Source organism: Phocoena sinus, chromosome X, assembly GCF_008692025.1.
Source record: "Phocoena sinus isolate mPhoSin1 chromosome X, mPhoSin1.pri, whole genome shotgun sequence".
NCBI lineage: Eukaryota > Metazoa > Chordata > Mammalia > Artiodactyla > Phocoenidae > Phocoena > Phocoena sinus.
In genome coordinates, this window is record NC_045784.1 from 116,004,447 (window position 1) to 116,024,450 (window position 20,004).

The 20,004-nt window shown below is 39.2% G+C and overlaps 1 protein-coding gene across 6 annotated transcripts in view; it reads right to left on the reverse strand.

The window, feature by feature from the left end:
• The window catches only part of ARHGEF6 (Rac/Cdc42 guanine nucleotide exchange factor 6), a 117,687-nt gene that overhangs the window by 28,568 nt on the left and 69,115 nt on the right, over window positions 1-20,004 (reverse strand). For all 6 annotated transcript variants that reach the window (XM_032619178.1, XM_032619179.1, XM_032619177.1 and 3 more), the window contains 3 exons: window positions 18,090-18,184; window positions 14,777-14,872; window positions 13,150-13,272 (listed from right to left, as the gene is read on the reverse strand). In XM_032619178.1, the coding sequence (XP_032475069.1) occupies window positions 13,150-13,272; window positions 14,777-14,872; window positions 18,090-18,184 (314 nt within the window). The remainder of the gene's footprint in view (window positions 1-13,149; window positions 13,273-14,776; window positions 14,873-18,089; window positions 18,185-20,004) is intronic.

Below are 20,004 nucleotides of genomic sequence, written 5' to 3' on the forward strand. Positions count from 1 at the left end.
TTGCCTCTAGTATGTCAGCATAAATTACGACAAGATGCCTAGAAAATAGCTGAGATTATGTTAGAAGCACCTCTGAGGATAACCCCAAGTATTTTAATTTAATTTTCATTCTTTACATGTAAATAAACCACTAAGGTAAAAATTCAGTTCTATGGGACTCCAGTGAGTCTTCCATCATTTCAAGGGATATTATAAAATTCTCCAAAAAAATCACTAATCATATATAAAATAGATAAACAACAAGGACCTACTGTATATAGCACAGGGAACTATATTCAATATCTTGTAATAACTTATAATGGAAAAGAATCTGAAAAAGAATATATATCTATATCTATACATAGATATATGTACACTGAATCACTTTGCTGTACACCTGAAACATTGTAAATAACTATACTTCAATTTAAAAAAATCACTAACCAAAATCAAGCAAACAGGGTATAATAATTTCCCCCCAAAGTTGAGAATCTTTCAATTAACTGTGCAACAAACTTTAAATCATAATGTTTGAAGGAATCTCTACTGTTGTTTGTACTTTAAACTCCTAACATGGGTGAATGCAGAGTCAGTAGTATTTTAGTACACAGAATTACAACAGAAAATTCTCTAAACACTACAAGTCTGCCATCTGAGGTACACCCTTTCTTTCTGGTATTTATCCAGAATTGCTGTTCTCAGATCAGAAGAAAAAGAATACGTGCTCATATAAATGGCAAGCTAACATAATGGGATCTCTTTTCATTGGCATTAAGAAATTTACCCTTATCCACACAGGATGTTTACATAGCCATCACAGGAAAAATGCCTCTGAACCATATTTTTCTTTATTGAAGATAAGTAGTGAAGTATGAAAACATTCCTGGAAATAATAAAAACCAATTCAGGACTGAGGTTCCCTCGGGGGAGGGAGGGAGGAGCAGGAAATATTGGAAAGTATACACAGGACTCCAATTGCAGCTACAATTTGATTCTTAAGCTGAATGGTGGGTACGTGGGTGTGCTTTATTTTATCTCTGTTCTTTGTATGCTTGAAATATTGCATAATTTTTTTTCTAAAAAACAACGAGAAGCTGGTAGAAGATGAATAAAGCAGACATGGGAGGTGGCAGCAAGTACCTTGTGCTATATGCCGGGTACTTGGTATACATTATTTCATTGAATCCTCACACCAGCCCTGCAAGGTAGGTGATTTTATCCTCATTTTACAAGTGAGGAAACTAAGGCTTAAAGATTAAGTGAATCCCCCTGGGTAACACAGCTTCTAAGTGGCAGAACTCTAAACTGAGACAATATAAAAGTGGGAAAAAGTTTTTAGGCTGACACCAAGGAGAGGCATGAAGGGGATGGTGGCATGAGATGCTATGTGGACCCATCCCCCGGGGAAACAAGCAGAGCTAGTGGAACCTATAAAAACAACCATTTAAAGTCTCTAGAAAGTGTTCCAATGACATCTGGTAAATGAAGAAAACATTTATTCAAGAAAATATTCTAAAACTCAGTAAGAACAGGGAGAGCTTGGTATTTGAGCCATGACCTGCTCTCTCCCTCTCTCCCTCCTCCTGGCTCAGTTTGCCAGAAGCCACTCCAGGCAAGTGTGGACAAGAGAGGGCTCCCTCTGCCCTCAACTCCCAACCCAAGGACACAATATCTCACTAGCGTATCTCAACTGCTTCAGCTCTGAGTTGAAGATGCTGAATGCCTAGTGAGTGTGGCTGAGAGGTTGGACGGAGAGGGAGGACGCAGGCTGAAAATACTGGCACCAAATTACCCTCACCCCAGCTCGCTTGCAGGGTAGAGGTTCTGTGCTGGGAAAGGTAAACAGAGAAGAACAGAGGCTACCGCCCTGCCCAGCACCCAGAGCAGTGGCTCAAAGATTTTGCCCCGGGGGAGAGGCAGACAGACTATAGGAACAGTGAGCTTTCCTCAAAGGAATTGGTTCTAGTTGAAAAACAGTGTGGGGAAATTCAAGCCTAAGGTCTCTTGCAAAAGCAGTGAAGATTTTGGTGGTAAGCAAATGAGAGAAGGCTGGTCCTCTTAATTAAGAACAACAAGCTACACAAGAGGCCAGCTAGGTCAGTAGAGAGAACCAGCAAATTTCAAAGACTGGTCTCAAAAAACTACCCCTAGAATAAAGAGCCCAGAAATAAACCCACAGGCCTATGGTCAATTAATCTTTGACAAAGGAGGCAAGAATATACAATGGAGAAAAGACAGTCTCTTCTATAACTGGTGTTGGTTAAGCTGGACAGCCGCATGTAAATCAATGAAGTCAGAACACTCCCTCACACCCTACAGAAAAATAAACTCAAAATGGCTTAAAGACTTAAATGTAAGACAGGACATCATAAAACTCCTAGAAGAGAACATAGGCAAAACATTCTCTGACATAAATTGTACTAATGTTTCCTTAGGTCAGTCTCCCAAGGCAATAGAAATAAAAGCAAAAATAAACAAATGGGACCTAATCAAACTTTAACTTTTGCACAGCAAAGGAAACCATCAACAAAATGAAAAGACAACCTACAGACTGGGAGAAAATATTTGCAAACAATGTAACTGACAAGGGCTTAATTTCCAAAATATACAAACAGCTCATACAACTCAATATCAAAAAAACAAACAACCCAATCCAAAAATGGCCAGAAGACCTAAGTAGACACTTCTCTGAAGAAGACATACAGATGGCCAACAGGCACATGGAAAGATGCTCAACATCACTAATTATTAGAGAAATGCAAATCAAAACTACAATGAGGTATCACTTCACACAAACAGTAAATAAGAATGTTAATATAACAAATGCTATAAATATATCCTCACTCTCCTTTCTTCTCTCAGTTTCATTAATAGAAAATTATATTAATAATAACGATGGTGGGCTTCCCTGGTGGTGCAGTGGTTGTGAATCAGCCTGCCAATGCAGGGGACATGGGTTTGAGCCCTGGTCCAGGAGGATCCCACGTGCCACGGAGCAACTAAGCCCGTGCGCCACAACTACTGAGTCCGCACTCTAGAGCCCGTGAGCCACAACTACTGAACCCACCAGCCACAACTACTGAAGCCCGCACGCCTAGAGCCTGTGCTCCGCAGCAAGAGAAACCACCTCAATGAGAAGCCTGCACACCACAACAGAGTAGCCCCTGCTCTCAGCAACTAGAGAAAACCCACGCGCAGCAGCAAAGACCCAATGCAGCCAAAAATTAAATAAATGAATAAATAAATAAATTTAAAATAATAATAATGATGGCAATGTATTATTGGGTTCATAACATATAGACATAACGTGTATAACAACAGTAGCACAAAAAGGAAAGTGGAAATAGAGGTATACTAGGAGTAACATTTTTATATCTCACTAGAATTAAGTTACTGTAAACATGAAGCAGATTCAGACAAGTTAAGATATATATATGGAAAGCCTCAAAGCAAACACTAAAAACATAATTCATGGGGGTGGGAGCAGGGATTGACTGGAATGGGCATAAGGGATCTTCTGTGACAGAAATGTTCTTAAGTTGGATTGTGGTGATGGTTGCACAACTCTATACATTTACTAAATGTAAGTTAAACAAATTGCTTAAAAAAGTAAAATAAAATAAAATAATTCAAAAAACCATAAAAGGACATTGGGTTTCAGCTCTGACATCCAAAGAGCTTAGAAATTATCGTTACCATCCTCGCAACAAGAAAAACACTGAACAAACTGAAAATCAATTACTTTTCTTAGATCCACTGAGAATTGAGATCACAGGGAAAACCACCCCCCCCCCCAAATCTAGAAAGACAGGCAAACACAAAGAATTAGAACTGAGATCAACTTCCCTGAGGAGAAGCCACTGGAGCCAGTAACTGGTAGGACCACTCAAATGGAAACTGTGATGAACTGCAAGAGTCTGAGCGCAGACTAGCTTGACTATTAAAAACTCCCAGGGGGCTTCCCTGGTGGCGCAGTGGTTGAGAGTCTGCCTGCTGATGCAGGGGACACGGGTTCGTGCCCCCATCCAGGAAGATCCCACATGCCACAGAGTGGCTGGGTCCGTGAACCATGGCCGCTGAGCCTGTGCATCCGGAACCTGTGCTCCGCAACAGGAGAGGCCACAACAGTGAGAGGTCCGCGTACCGAAAAAAAAAAAAAAGTATCTGCCTGCCAATGCAGGGGACATGGGTTCAATCCCTGGTCCCGGAAGATTCCACGTGCCGCAGAGCAACTAAGCCTGTGTGCCGCAACTACTGAGCCCGCGTGCCACAACTACTGATGCCTGCGTGCCTAGAGCCCGTGCTCTGCAACAAGAGAAGCCACCACAATGAGAAGCCCACACACCACAATGAAGAGTAGCCTCTGCTTGCCACAACTAGAGAAAGCAATGAAGACCCAACGCAGCCAAAAATTAATTAATTTAAAAACAAAAAAACAAAACAACCTCCCAACAAAGAAAAGCCCAGGACTAGATGGCTTCACTGGTGAATTCTATAAAACATTTAAAAATGAATTAACACTAGGGACTTCCCTGGTGGTCCAGTGGTTAAAACTCCACGCTTACACCGCAGGGGGTGTGGGTTTGATCCCTGGTCAGGGAACTAAGATCCCACATGCCCCGTGGCACGGCCAAAAAAATAAATAAATAAATTTAAAAAAAAAAGATTTAACACCAATCCTCCTCAAACTCTTCCAAAATAATTAAAGAGATAGAAACACTTTCAAACTCATTTTATGAGACCAGCATTACCCTGATACAAGAGCCAGAGAAAGACACCACAAGAAAAGAAAACTATAGGCCAATATCCTGATGAATATAGATGCCAAAGTCCTCAACAAAATACTAGCAAACCAAATGTAATAGCACACTGAAGGCATCATACACCATGACCAGTGGGAAATATACCTAGGATGCAAGGATGATTTGACATACAAAAATCAATCAATGTGATACATCACACTCAAAGGGCAAAAGATAAAAATCATATGATCATCTCAATAGATGCAGAAAAAGCATCTGACAAAAATCCAACATCCTTTCATGATAAAAACAAAAATGCTCAACTAATTAAGAATAGAAGGAAATTGCCTCAACATAAGAAGGCAATATATGAAAAGCACAGAGCTAACATCATACTCAATGGTGAAAAACAGAAAACTTTTTCCTCTAAGATCAGGAACAAGGCACAGATGCCCACTTTGGTCACTTCTATTCAACACAGTACTGGATGTCCTAGCCAGATAGGCAAGAAAGAAAAATAAAAGGCATCCAAACGGGAAAGGAAGAAGTAAAATGATCTCTGTTCACAGATGACATGATTTTATATGTAGAAAACCCTAAAGACTCCACAAAAAACTGGTAAAACTAATAAACGAATTCAGTAAATTTGCAGGATCCAAAATTAACATACAGAAATCAGTTGCATTTCTATACATTAACAATGAACTATCCAAAAAAATACAGAAAGAAAGAAAGAAGGCAAGAAATCTCATTTATTGATACAATAGCATCCAAAGAATAAAATACTTAGTACTAAACTTAACCAAGGAGACCAAAGACTTGTACACTGAAAATTACAAAACATTGATGAAAAAAATTAAAGAAGGAACAAACAAGTGTAAAGACATCCCATGTTCACAGATCAGAAGAGTTTATACTGTTAAAAATGTCCAGACGTCGAAAGTGATCTACAGATTCAATGCAATCCCTATAAATCCTCAATGGCATTTTTTTTTACAGAAACAGAAAAAAACAATCCCAGAATTCATATGGAACCAAAATGAACACCAAATAACAAAGTTGGAGGTTTCACACTTCATTATTCCAAAACATATTACAAATCTACAGTAATTAAAACAGTATGGTTGGCACAAAGAAAGACACTAGATCAACGGAACAAATTAGAAAGCCTGGAAATAAATCTATGTATATATGTTTAATTGATCTTTGACAAGGGTGCCAAAAAAAAAAAGAAACTGGAACCTTACCTCACACCACAAACAAAAATCAACTCAAAATGGATTCAAGACTTAAACATAAAACCTGAAGCTCTAAAATTCCTGGAAGTAAACAGGAGAAATGCTTCCAAACATTGGTCTTGGAAATGATTTCTTGAATATGATACCAAGAGCACAGTTAACAAAATGAAAAATAGGCAGGTGGAACTACATCAAACTAAAAGGATTTTTCACAGCAAAGGAAACAATCAGCAAAGTGAAAAGGCAACCTATGAAAAGGAAAAAATGTTTACAAATCATATATTTGATAAGGGTCTTATCTCCAAAAAAATTAAGGAACTCCTACAACTCAATAGTAAAGATACTAATAACCTAACTTAGAAGTGGGCAAAGTAACAAACACATGAAAGGATGCTCAACATCACTAATCATAAGAGAAATGCAAATCAAAAGCACAATGAGGTATCACCTCACACCAGTCAGAATGGCCATCATCAAAAAGTCTACAAACAATAAATGCTGGAGAGGGTGTGGAGAAAAGGGAACACTCTTGCACTGTTGGTGGGAATGTAAATTGATACAGCCACTATGGAGAACAGTATGGAGGTTCCTTAAAAAACTAAAAATAGAACTACCATACGACCCAGCAATCCCACTACTGGGCATATACCCCGAGAAAACCATAATTCAGAAAGAGTCATGTACCAAAATGTTCATTGCAGCTCTATTTACAATAGCCAGGACATGGAAGCAACCTAAGTGTCCAATCACAGATGAATGGATAAAGAAGATGTGGCACATGTATACAATGGAATATTACTCAGCCATAAAGAGAAACAAAATTGAGTTATTTGTAGTGAGGTGGATGGACCTAGAGCCTGTCATACAGAGTGAAGTAAGTCAGAAAGAGAAAAACAAATACCGTATGCTAACACATATATATGGAGTCTAAGGAAAAAATAAAAGGTCATGAAGAACCTAGGGGTAAGACAGGAATAAAGACGCAGACCTACTAGAGAATGGATTTGAGGATATGGGGAGGGGGAAGGGTAAGCTGTGACAAAGTGAGAGAGTGGCATGGACATATATACACTACCAAACGTAAAATTGATAGCTAGTGGGAAGCAGCCTCAGAGCACAGGGAGGTCAGCTCTGTGCTTTGTGACCACCTAGAGGGGTGGGATAGGGAGGGTGGGAGGGAGGGAGACGCAAGAGGGAAGAGATATGGGGATATATGTGTATGTATAGCTGATTCACTTTGTTATAAAGCAGAAACTAACACACCATTGATAAGCAATTATACTTCAATAAAGATGTTAAAAAAAAAGAAGAGGGCTTCCCTGGTGGCGCAGTGGTTGGGAGTCCGCCTGCCGATGCAGGGGACACGGGTTCGTGCCCTGGTCCGGGAGGATCCCACATGCCGCAGAGCAGCTGGGCCCGTGAGCCATGGCTGCTGAGCCTGTGCGTCCAGAGCCTGTCCTCTGCAGCAGGAGAGGCCACAGCAGTGAGAGGCCCACGTACCGCAAAAAAAAAAAAAAAAAAAAAAAAAAAAGTGGGCAAAGGACTTGAATAGACATTTTTCCTAAGAAGACATACAAATGGTACATGAAAAGATGCTCAACAACACTAATCATCAGGGAAGTGCAAATCAAAACCACAGTGATATTTTATAATAACTATAGAAGGAGTATAACCTTTAAAAATTGTGAATCACTATATTGTACCCCTGTAACTTATATAATATTGTACAGAAACTATACTTCAATTAAATATTACACTAGTATTTGTTTGAGGAAAAGAGATACATGACCCTTACTACATGAGATTGTATACATTTAAGTAGAGAAGTGTAATAGTTACTGTAAACACACAAACACACACACACACACACACACACACACACACACACACACACATACAATGAGACATCCCCTCACATCTGATTAGGATGGCCATTATCCAAAAATAAATAAATAAATAAAGACAAATGTTGGCAAAGATGTGAAGAAGCTGGAACCTCTGTGCATTGTTGGTGGGAATGTAAATTGGTGCAGCCACAGTGGAAACAGTATGGAAGTTCCTCAAAACACTGAAAATAGAACTACCATTTAATCCAGCAATCCAACTTTTGGTTATTTATCTAAATAAACTGAAATCAAGGTCTCAAAGAGACTTTTGCATTCCCACAGCCAAGTCGTGAAACAACATAAATGGCCATTGATGAATGAATGGATAAAGAAATGTGGTATGCACATGCATACCTCTTTAAAGAGGAGGAAATCGTGTCATATGTGAAAACATGGTTGAACTCTGAGGACATCATGCTATTTACCACAATAAAAATAGAAGGAAAAAAAGTGGAGGCAAAATGAAACTTCCTTAGGCAAATAAAAACTGAGGGAAACTGTCACCAGTAGACCTCCTATCAAATATTGTTAAAAGAAGTATTTCAGAGAGAAGGAAACTTGGACCTACATGAAAAGGAAGAGTGTCAGAGAATAATAAATGCAGTTAAAATAAAATCTTTTTTCTTATTCTTAATAGATCTAATAGATACCTGTTCAAAGTAATAAAAGCAACAGTATATTGAGTGATTTTATGTTATGGATACATGAAATGAATGAGAACAATAAGAGATGAGGGGAAAAAATTTAGAATACTCTGTTATAAGGTACCTGCATTACCTGTGAAATGGTAAGTGTTATGTGAAAGTGCTGTTAGGTTAATTGTAAATGGATATTACAAACTCTAGGGAAATCACTAAAATTTTTTCAGAAAAAGACAAAGAGAAGAAGAGAAAATGAAATCATATAAAATGTTTAACTAAAACCAGAGAATGCAGGACTTCCCTAGCAGTCCAGTGGTTAAGACTCCGTGCTTCCACTGCAGGGGGCAGAGGTTCAATCCCTGGTTGAGGAACTAAGATCCCACATGCCGGGTGTCACAGTCAAAATTAAAAATAATAATAAAACCACAGAAGGCAGTAAAAGGGGGGCAATAAAGAAAGAACAAGGGAAATGAATAGAAAATGGTTACAAACATTTTAGATATTAATCCAACTATAACTATAATCACTTTAAATATGAATGGTCCAAATATGTCAGTTAAAGGACAGAGATTCTCAAAGTGGATTAAAAAAGCAAGACTCAATTATATATTGTCTACAAGACACAGACAGATTATAAGCAAAGGTATGGAAAATGAAATATTAACAGCAATCAAAAGATAGCTGGATTAGCTATATTAATTTCAGAAAAAGCTGACATCAGAACATGGAAAACTATCAGGGATAAAGAGAGAGAATTACAGAAAGATACAAGGGCCATTTCTCCAACAAGACAAAGCAATCCTTAACATGAATGCACCTAACAACAGAACATCAAAATACATGAGGCAAAAAAAAAAGTGATAGGACTTCCTTGGTGGTGCAGTGGTTAAGAATCCACCTGCCCACCAGTCCCCTCCACCAGGAAGCCTACACAAGCCCCTGAACCAACCTTATCCACTGGGGGCAGACACCAAGAACAACGGGAGCTATGAACCTGTAGCCTGCGAAAAGAGACCCCAAACACAGTAAATTAAGCAAAATGAGAAGACAGAGAAATACACAACAGATGAAGGAGCAAGGTAAAAATCCACCAGACCAAACAAATGAAGAGGAAATAGGCAGCCTACCTGAAAAAGAATTCAGAGTAATGATAGTAAAGATGATCCAAAATCTTGGAAATAGAATGGAGGAAATAAAAGAAACATTTAACAAGGACCTAGAAGAACTAAACAGCAAACAAACACTGATGAACAACACAATAAATGAAATTAAAAATTATCTAGAAGAAATCAATAGCAGAATAAATGAGGCAGAAGAGCAGATAAATGACCTGGAAGATAAAATAGTGGAAATAACTACCACAGAGCAGAACAAAGAAAAGAGAATGAAAAGAATTGAGGACAGTCTCAGAGACCTCTGGAACAACATTAAACGTACCAACATTCGAATTATAGGGGTCACAGAAGATGAAGAGAAAAAGAAAGGGTCTGAGAAAATATTTGAAGAGCTTACAGTAGAAAACTTCCCTAACATGGGAAAGGAAATAATCAATTTTAAGTCCAGGAAGCACAGACAGTCCCATACAGGATAAATCCAAGGAAAAACACGCCAAGACACATATTAATCAAGCTATCAAAAAATAAATACAAAGAAAAAATATTAAAAGCAGCAAGAGAAAAGCAACCAACAATATACAAGGGAATCCCCATAAGGTTAACAGCTGATCTTTCAGCAGAAACTCTACAAGCCAGAAGGCAGTAGCAGAACATATTTAAAGTGATGAAAGGGAAAAATCTACAACCAAGATGACTACCCAGCAAGGATCTCATTCAGATTCGATGGAGAAATTAAAACCTTTACAGACAGGCGAAAGCTAAGAGAATTCAGAACCACCAAACCAGCTTTACAACAAATGCTAAAGGAACTTCTCTAGGCAGGGAACACAAGAAGAGGAAAAGACCTACAACAACAAACCCAAAACAATTAAGAAAATGGTAATAGGAACATACATATCGATAACTACCTAAAATGTAAATGGATTAAATGCTCCAATCAAAAGACATAGACTGGCTGAATGGATACAAAAGCAAGACCCGTACACATGCTGTCTACAAGAGACCCACTTCACATGTAGGGACAACGTAATATATTAACAACCACTGAGTTCTACACTTTAAAATGGTGGATTTATGGTATGTGAATCATATCTCAGTAATGAATCAAGTAACCCAATTTAACAATAGGCGAAGGATCTGAGTAGACGTTTCCCCAAATGAAGGTACACCAATTACCAATAAAGCACATGAAAGATGCTCAACATCGTTAGTCATTAGGGAAATGCAAATCAATATCAAAATGAGATATCGTCACTTCATACCCTCTAGAATGGCTATAATCAAAAAGACTGATGATAACAAATGTTGGTGAGGATGTGGAGAAAATGAAACCGTCATAAATTGCTAGTAGGAATATAAATTGGTGTAGCCACTTTGGAAAACAGTCTCACAGTTCCTCTAAAAGTGGAACATAGAGTTAACGTATGACCCAGCAACTTCACTCCTACGTATCTACCCAAGAGAAATGAAAACATAGGTCTACACAACGACTTGTACATGAATCTTCATAGTAGCACCATTCACAGTCCATATGTCCACAAACTGGTGAATGGAAGAACAATATGTATCCATACAATGAAATATTTTTCATTGTATGTATGGCAATTTAAAAAAACAATGTACTGTTAAGTGCAACAACATGGATGAACCTTGAAAACATTATGCTGACTGAAAGAAGCCAGACACAAAAGGCCATATGTTGTGTGATTCCACTTAAATGAAATGTTCAGAATAAGCAAATCCATAGTGACATAAAGTATTTTAGTGGTTGCCTTGGGCTGGCAATGGGGAGTGACAGCTAATGAGTATAGGTTTGTCTGGAGAATGATGAAAATCTTCTAAAATTGATTGTGGCGATGGTTGCACAACTCTGAATATACTAAAAATAATTTAACTGTACACTTTAAATGGGTGAATTGTATGGTATGTGAATTATATCTCAATAAAGTTACTATATTAAAAAAGAAATGGTAAAATTTTATTTCTTAAGCTGGGTGGTGGGTACATGTGTGCTCATTTTATGATAATTCTTTAAGTTTGCATTTAGATTATTCACTTTGTAGGTGAAATACATGTGTTAATAAAAACATTTTTTTTAGAAGTCTGACAGACCTGGATTCTAATTCTGACTCAACCACTTAACAGCTATGAGTACTTGGGCAGATTACTTAAGCTTCTAATGTCTTATCTGTAAAGCAGAGATGATGGTAATAATAGTAACTCCCTCATAGGCTTTTACATCATGTGCCTGGCACATTGTCAGTGTTATTTTTAGCTCTGAGCAGTTGAGCCACTTGCCTAAATAATCCAGAGTCATGGCTTCTCTTTCTTTAAACTCCAACTTCCATATTTGCTATGCCACAAGAGTTCACAACTTTCATCAGGGAAGTAAAATTCACCTTCAAGTAGGACCTACTGAATTCTACCTTCAAAATGCCCTTACATAACAGCTCTATAAAGCCAATCAAGCTCCTAATGAACCAGGACAAAGCCAAAGTTCCCATCACTTCTGAGGGCTGTTGTCACCCACTGTTCCAGCCTGGGTCTGGGAGTACAAGTCAAATTAAGAGAAGAATAATCTTTTCAGTCTTGAGTAGCCTCCAGAATCATGTCGGTTCTGAATCTAGTCTCCAAGTTCAGTCATAAGAGACTCTGTGTGTTGGTCTTCCTATTGTCCCACCTGGATTCCTAGCACATGGCTTCAAAGTCCAAACTGTGTCTTCAAGTCTATGCTACAGAATTCTGGCCCAGATGAGTGTATCAGTGAATGTGTCAAGGATGAGTCGTCAGAGTGTAAGGAAGGGTAGGAGAGATGTGAGCTTATCTGGGTCCCTTGTAAGGACTCTTAAAGGAGATACTGTGCTGCTGTTCTCCATGAATCTGAAACAATTTATGTTCAAGTATAATTGTCATCAGAGACCTTTGCTTAGAGTACCTGACACCCAGTTCACAGGGTTAGTTTCCTTCCACCTTTCCCTGCTGATACCTGCCTTTTAGCCATATTACTACTTGAGACTTCCTCTACCAGACAAAGGGAGAGTGAAAAAGAGATGAACCTAGGCAGCTTAGCTCTGCAGCAACTTGGATAAAACATTCACTGGGATGGGGAAGGCTAAACCATTGGCTCTGAATAGAATTTTACTTCAAGAAAGCCTTCCCTGACCCTTCGTTCACTCCACACTTTGATACCACGTTCAAAGTCTCACAGCTTCCTTTTAATTACCCTTTTCTAATACAACATGTTTACAACATTTAATTTCATGTCTATTTCTCTCAAGAGTCTATGCTCCATGAGGGAAGGGACCTTCTCTTCCTTGTTCACCACTGTATCCCCATCAACTACTATAGGACCTTGCACATAGTAGGTGCTCAATAAATTATTTGTTGCATGAATGGACAATAAATCCATACAACAATGAATCAATTTCTGGTATGATGAATGGGGATAATCAAGAGTTCAGTGGGAGATCTTGGATTTCCAAATGAGGTAGTCCTGGGAAAGGATATCATTGCAGAGCAGCTTTTTGGGGAAAATGTTAATGATTTACCTGTGCTGGGTGAGTACATTTACAGCTGAAGGATGATTTGCACAGTAAGCCAGATACATAGATTTAAAATGAGGCATGAGGTTCAGTAGACAACCACCTACTTTGTGTTGGTTTTCTGGAAACCTGTAAGCAAAACAGGTGAAACGCAGAATGTAAAATAGGAAACGGGATAAAGGAAGATGATTCCAATTAAACCTGGCAACACGCAAACCTTATGAATTCTTTTGCCAAAGTTAAAAAGAAACTTCTATATTATAACCATTTTATCTATGAAATGCAAGTTCTTGGCCACTGTTTTAAACTCTAGCCACCAAACATAGCTCCAATATATAGGGTCAGATACTTATTTGGAATTACTAGGGTTTTTTAAGATGCTTATTCAAATTATAATATTCAAATTTAGCCGGGCACACTAAATATACTCTTGACTAATTTGCATGAAGTTCAAGTACAGACAAAACTAACTGAATCCAAAAATGACACATCACAAAGGAGTATTATGTAGTCTTGGTGGCCTGGTGTTGCTAGGCAAGGTGACATCCAGATGTTTAGAATTACATGGCACCCATTTTAGTTTGCAGAAAAATCAAAAAAACACAAGAAAGAAAAAAAATTACTCGGAATTCCACCATTCAGAGATATCTATTATAACAATGTTGGCATATTCCTTGGAATCTCTTCTACATGTTTCCATATAAAATGAAAAGCAAAGATTACAAATCTAAATAGTAATCTGCTCTTCTCACTTAGTCACCATCTTTCCATACCAATAATATGGATCCCTATCAGCGTTTGCAGTGGTTCCTCAGGTCTCTTTACAGGGGCTTCTCACCAGCTTCGTCCCTGGACAACCACCTGTGTCTCATTAAGCTCAAGAAACAGGCAATTGCCCCAAATTCCCTATAGACGATGAAAGTCACCAATTCTCCGAGATCCACTACTTGGAAAACGAATCTTGCTCCAGAAACATATTGTCTGATGATCATCACAGTTCATTCAGCACTTCAACGAGCTAGCTAGCCATCAATGATGCGTTGTGGTTCACATAAAGATATTACTTGGGGCTTCCTTGGTGGTGCAGTGGTTGAGAGTCTGCCTGTCGATGCAGGGGACGTGGGTTCGTGCCCCGGTCTGGGAAGAGCCCAAATGCCGCGGAGTGGCTGAGCCCGTGAGCCATGGCCGCTGAGCCTGCGCGTCCGGAGCCTGTGCTCCGCAACGGGAGAGGCTGCAACAGTGAGAGGCCCACGTACCGCAAAAAAAAAAAAAAAAAAAATTACTTAGAAAAGTAATTCGCAATGTACAAAAGAAAAATATCTAATCGATGACAAGGGCATCATCCATGGTCGATTCAGACCTTATTTGTCAATATGATTTTTAAATAAAGTGAGAAATAACTGACCAGATGTAGAGTCCTGATAAGCAACTAGTGGGTTGACTCTGTGAGTACCACAACCTAGTAGATTTTCTCTGTACTGGGGCAATTTATCAAAGTTGGAATAAATGTATAAATGCATAATAACTGCATAAATATAAAGTGCCCCTATCTAAGACAACAGTTAAAAGAAAACAAAACACACCAAAAAACCCAATGTTGCTAGCTATCCTGATGGCGACGTGCGACACTTACTTTGAACATTCTTCCAAGGCTTGGCAGAGCGTCTGTTGAAACGTGCATACTTCCTCGAAGTTTCCCAATAAAGATGTAAATTCCACAGTACTCAGACTGAAAAAAATATATATGTAGTTTCAGTGAAGAGAACTTGGGGATGACTCTAGTTATCTATCTCTAGTCTAGTTAGCTGATAGTTTGCTAGTAACTGGCAAATGGGAGAAGGGAAGCAATCCCTATATTTTAACTTTAGGTTTTTAATTGACACCAACTCTGTGATCTCAAGCAACTTTCTAAAGCTTCTTTCCTTGATTTCCCTTTTCCATAACAAGAATAATGATCCTAAAGAAAATGAGTGTTTATAAGGGACATTTAGGTATTTTACAAAGCAAGGAGTAAATGAATAACAAGTGCTTAACATCTAAGCATCTACAGAGAACAGACTGGTGGTCGCCAAAGCGGGGGGAGGGGGGTGGAATGGGGGTCAAAAGGTTCAAGCTTCTAGTTATAAAATAAGTAAGTCATAGGGATGTAATGTACAGCATGGTGACCACAGTTAATAATACTGTACTGCATAGTGGAAAGAGTTGCTGAGAGAGGAGATCTTAAAAGTTCTCATCACAAGAAAAAAAATTTTGTAACTGTGTGTGACGATGAATGTTAACTAGATTTATTGTGGTGATCATTTCACAATATATACAAATATAGAATCATTACACCGTACACCTGAAATTAATATAATGTTATATGTCAAATACATCTCAAAAAATATCTAAGTATCTAAATGGGTAGAATACATCATAGCTGGGAATAAGTGTAAAAACTTTTGAATACTCTCCTCTAGAGGAGCTGGGAAAGTTAATTGAAAGACATTACATGTGCTATTCATAAATCAACGGAAGGAAATCTTGAGCGGAAATAGGAGGGAAGAAAATAGTACTGATGTGTTTGTTTGCTTTTGGAATGGAATGGAGTCAAACACAAACTGAACCATTTTAATCCAGTGCCTCTGTACTAAAGAATTCTCTCATGCTTTCTTCCCCTACCAAATAATAGGTGATAAAAACAAGAGCCAGCACTAATACAGCGCTTAACACTGAGGTAAGCATTTTACAGATAACAGCTCGTCTTAACCTTACAACAACTTTATGAGGTAGGTACTATTGCTGTCTCTGTTTTACACATAGGAAAATCCAGGCACAGAGAGGTTAAAGCAAATCAGCCAAAGTCCCAAATCCAGTGAATGGTGAAGCCAGAATTTGAACCCAAACATTCTAGCTCCAGAGTCCATGCTCCTAACCACTTTTTTTTTTTTGTTTTGCGGTACGCGGGCCTCTCACGGCTGTGGCCTCTCCCGTCGCGGAGCACAGGCTCCGGACGCGCAGGCTCAGCAGCCATGGCTCACGGGCCCAGCCGCTCCGCGGCATGTGGGATCTTCCCGGACCGGGGCACGAACCCGTGTCCCCTGCATCGGCAGGCGGACTCTCAACCACTGCGCCACCAGGGAAGCCCCTAACCACTTGTTGAGAGAAAACTTTTCTGAAGATTTACTTAAAAGGCCAATGTCTGCCACATGTTCTTTCTCCTTAATAATACAAGGGGAGGGTTTCCAGGAGAGTAATTTTTGCTGACAAAGAAAAGGAAGACCCAAAAAGACGTTACCAGTAACCCCTGGAGTATAAAAAGCACCCAGTTCCTCTGCTCTGATGCCCTCCTGAACCACAAGCTGGAAAACCCCTCTCATGGGTGTCAAAAGTGAAACCCTTTAGCCAGCTTCCCTGGCTGCTGTTCCCCCATAGCAGCAAGAACCTGACTGGGGGCTTATCTGGACCTTTCAGGATCAAACAATAAACAGTCCCCTTTGCTCAAATCACTTTGGGGTCTACAAGGCAGAACCAATGGGAAGTGACTAGAACTGCATTTTGAATTTCCTTGGGAAGAGTGCAGTTCTGACTCGGGTCTCTCATCTCCTCTGCCGTGGCTCTTTTCTTTTCCTTTGGCTATTTCTTGATTGCTAATCAGTCACTCCTCCATTTGAAATCTTACCATCTTCGCTGCCAGGGTTACCACTTCAGTTCCCCTCTCCTCCTCTGCCTGTCACCTCTAGAACACGGAACCACATTTTACTCGGTGGCAGGAGATGCAGTGGGTTGTGTCTGGCCACTGACTGACCGTGTGATGGGCAGGACAGTGAGCCTCTCTGGACTTTGTTTTTTTTTTATTTATTCAATGAGGATAGTCATTTCTTCCAGGGCACTAGACCCAATGATTCACTGAGGTTCCATTCAGCTCTAAGGGCTATGATTCACAGAGCACTTCATGTTTCACATAATAATAACAAAAGCCACTTTGTTGTTGATCATTTAAACTCTGACAAAACACAGGAATACAAAATCCTTTCATACTGAAGTAAGATTCCCATAGTGCCATGAAAATAACCGAGTAGGAAATTTAACAGGACATTATGCCTAAGCAAGCATTATTTAGGAAAAGGGAGAAAATAGTGAAATACATTAAACTTATTTAAGCCTGAAGCCAACAGTTTAGGCAATTGTTTGGCAAAAATAAACTCTTAAACTGAGGTACAAGAAGAGGTTTTTGTCCTCCATTCTATGTATCGACTGCTAAATTTACCATTTGACTTATAGATCATAATCTCCAGTAAAGTTTAGTCCATTAAAACAAAAAACACACATAAATGCAGTTAGCTATTATTTGTTACATATGCCAGGCCTACAAGCACTAAAAAATGAATGGTCAATATTTTTCTTTTGTGAAAAGTAAGTTTTCAATTCAGGCCTTCAGATTTCTAAGACCAGGATAAGGTTTGAATATTTTTAACGCCTCTTTCTCATTCACTTTTGCCTGGGTGAAATACTGGCTTGAATTGCTCTTAGGAAGATTCACAAAATGCCACGCTTTTTCCATTCTGGGAGCGTGGGAAAGAGTTTCTGCCGTGGCAAGCCAAGGTCAGAGCGAGCACAAGAATTTCCAGTGTCTGTGCTTTCTGCATAAAAACACCAGCAAGTCCTTTTTCTGGAAGGTAAAACTAGATGCATCACTTCTAAAACGTACAAGATAAAAATGGTGACAGACAGAAAGGCAGATCGGCTCATTCCCGCCACAGCCAGAAGAGAAAGAAAGCCAAGCTCTCCAAAAGCTACATCTTGCATAATTTCTGTTGCCCTGACCATGTTCTTGGCAACCTGTGATCTGTGGAAATTCTTCTAAAGGGCAAAATCAATTATTCAGTGACGTAAGAGTAATGACTCCATCTACTGACATTATCATTATGCTTTGCTTAGTGAGAGGTTTAAAATATAAATCTTACTTGTTATTGGACTGCAGGGGTCTTAAGTAAGTAACAAGAAGAGACTGAAGTTCTTTAGCATACTCTTTTTCAGTGTCCAAGATATTCTGTAACACCTATGGAGAAACAAAGGTCAAGGTATTGTAACTGTCAGAAAAGTCCAAGGTAAAATAGAGTTTTAGATCTTTTAACCAAATTATCAGGAAAAAAAAGTCCTATTTATTCAGCTAGCACTGTAAGTAAGGAGCACAAAATCTGAATGCACTTTGTTTCATTCTAGTAAACTACTCTAATAATTGCATGACAACTGGTAATACTGCATAACTCATACGAACACATTTTTTCAGAATTACCCATAATTGGAGGGGCCTTGCCATTTTACACAGTACTACTCAGAATGCTTTCATGTGCTTTAAATCATTTTATCCTCAGCAAAGGTCTCAGCTAACAAAGGATCATCATTCCCATTTTATGGATGAGGAAATTGAGACCAGCTACCTCAAGACATAGAGATTCAGTGTCAGGATAATTTCATGATAACTGATGTCAAACATCAAAAAAGATTTCTTTATATTATGTTCTTGAGAAAATCTTTAGGTGACAAAATCTGAGGACACTGAATTTTTAAGCAGTTAAAGCTGGCTTTTTAATAAAGGTAAAAAGTGCTAGTATGAACATTTCAAAGAGAAAAAGAAGCTGAAATGTGAGGAATTTAACAAGGAAAATGATGCTTACCAGTATTATTAATGATAGCCAAATGAAAATCCTATCGGCAAAACAACCAATGTACAGGTCCACAACTTCTCTGCCCCCACCAACCCTGGGGTCACACCTCATTTCCCAGCCTCTTCTGGAGGCAGCTATAACCTTCATTCTAGGCTCCTAGAGATCACCAAGTTAATATTTTGGTGTATTTTCTCTCATATCTCCTAATCCATTCAACACAAATTTACTGAGTGCCTCCTTGGTGCCAAAGGCCATGCCTGTCCCTAGGGAGTTTCTACTCTGTCTTCAGAGGGAACCATTAAACACGGGCTCACACGACAATGTGAAGCATTCTTAGCCAGGAGAAGCCCCTTAGCCTACCAATATGCCAGACATATACTCACAAGACAGTGCATGATGACCTGCTATTGACAGGTGGAGTGGACAAAGCAATAGGAGGTCCAGGTAGCTGTGGGTTTTTTAGGAAACAACTGGACTGGAAGGTGGCCATCCAGGCTCTGCTACCAACGGACAGGTTGCTTCAGTTTTAAGGCTCATCTCAGATTGTGACACCTCACCTACCTCAGGGACCATTGTGAAGAGGTAAGTGTGAGACACTGTACAGGTAGGTGCTGGGTGAGCTGGGAAACAGTCCCTCCAATTTAAGGGGTTAAAAAAGGTTTCTCAATGGCAGCACTATTGATATTTCAGAGCAGATAGCTCTTTGTTGTGAGCAGATGCCCTGTGCACTGTAGGATGTTTAACAACATCCCTGGCATCTACCCACCAGATGTCAGTTGCATGCCACCCCCTACCCCATTATGACAACCAAAAATGTGTCCAGACATTGCCAGATGTCACCTGAAGGGCAATATGACTCCTAGTTGACAAGGACATAGGCCACAGGGTGGCTTCAAAAGCTAGGGCTTAAGTCGTAGCCCCTCCTCCCAGCCACTCATGTCTACTTTCAGTTTCTCTATTCCTCAGGGAGGAATGCCTACTCTCTAAAGGTGTAAGTGTAAATTTAAGGGCCTGGAGGTACCAGTGCTCTGTGAAATTAATCCAGGAATGGAACAGAAATGTTACCCCTATAGAAAGTCGAAGCACAACACAGGAAATTAGAAACTATCTTGAGATGAATAAAAAAGAAAACACAACATCAAAACTTATGGGATGAAGTTAAAGCAGTTCTTAGAGACTGTTAAATAGCTGTAAATGCCTACATCAAAAA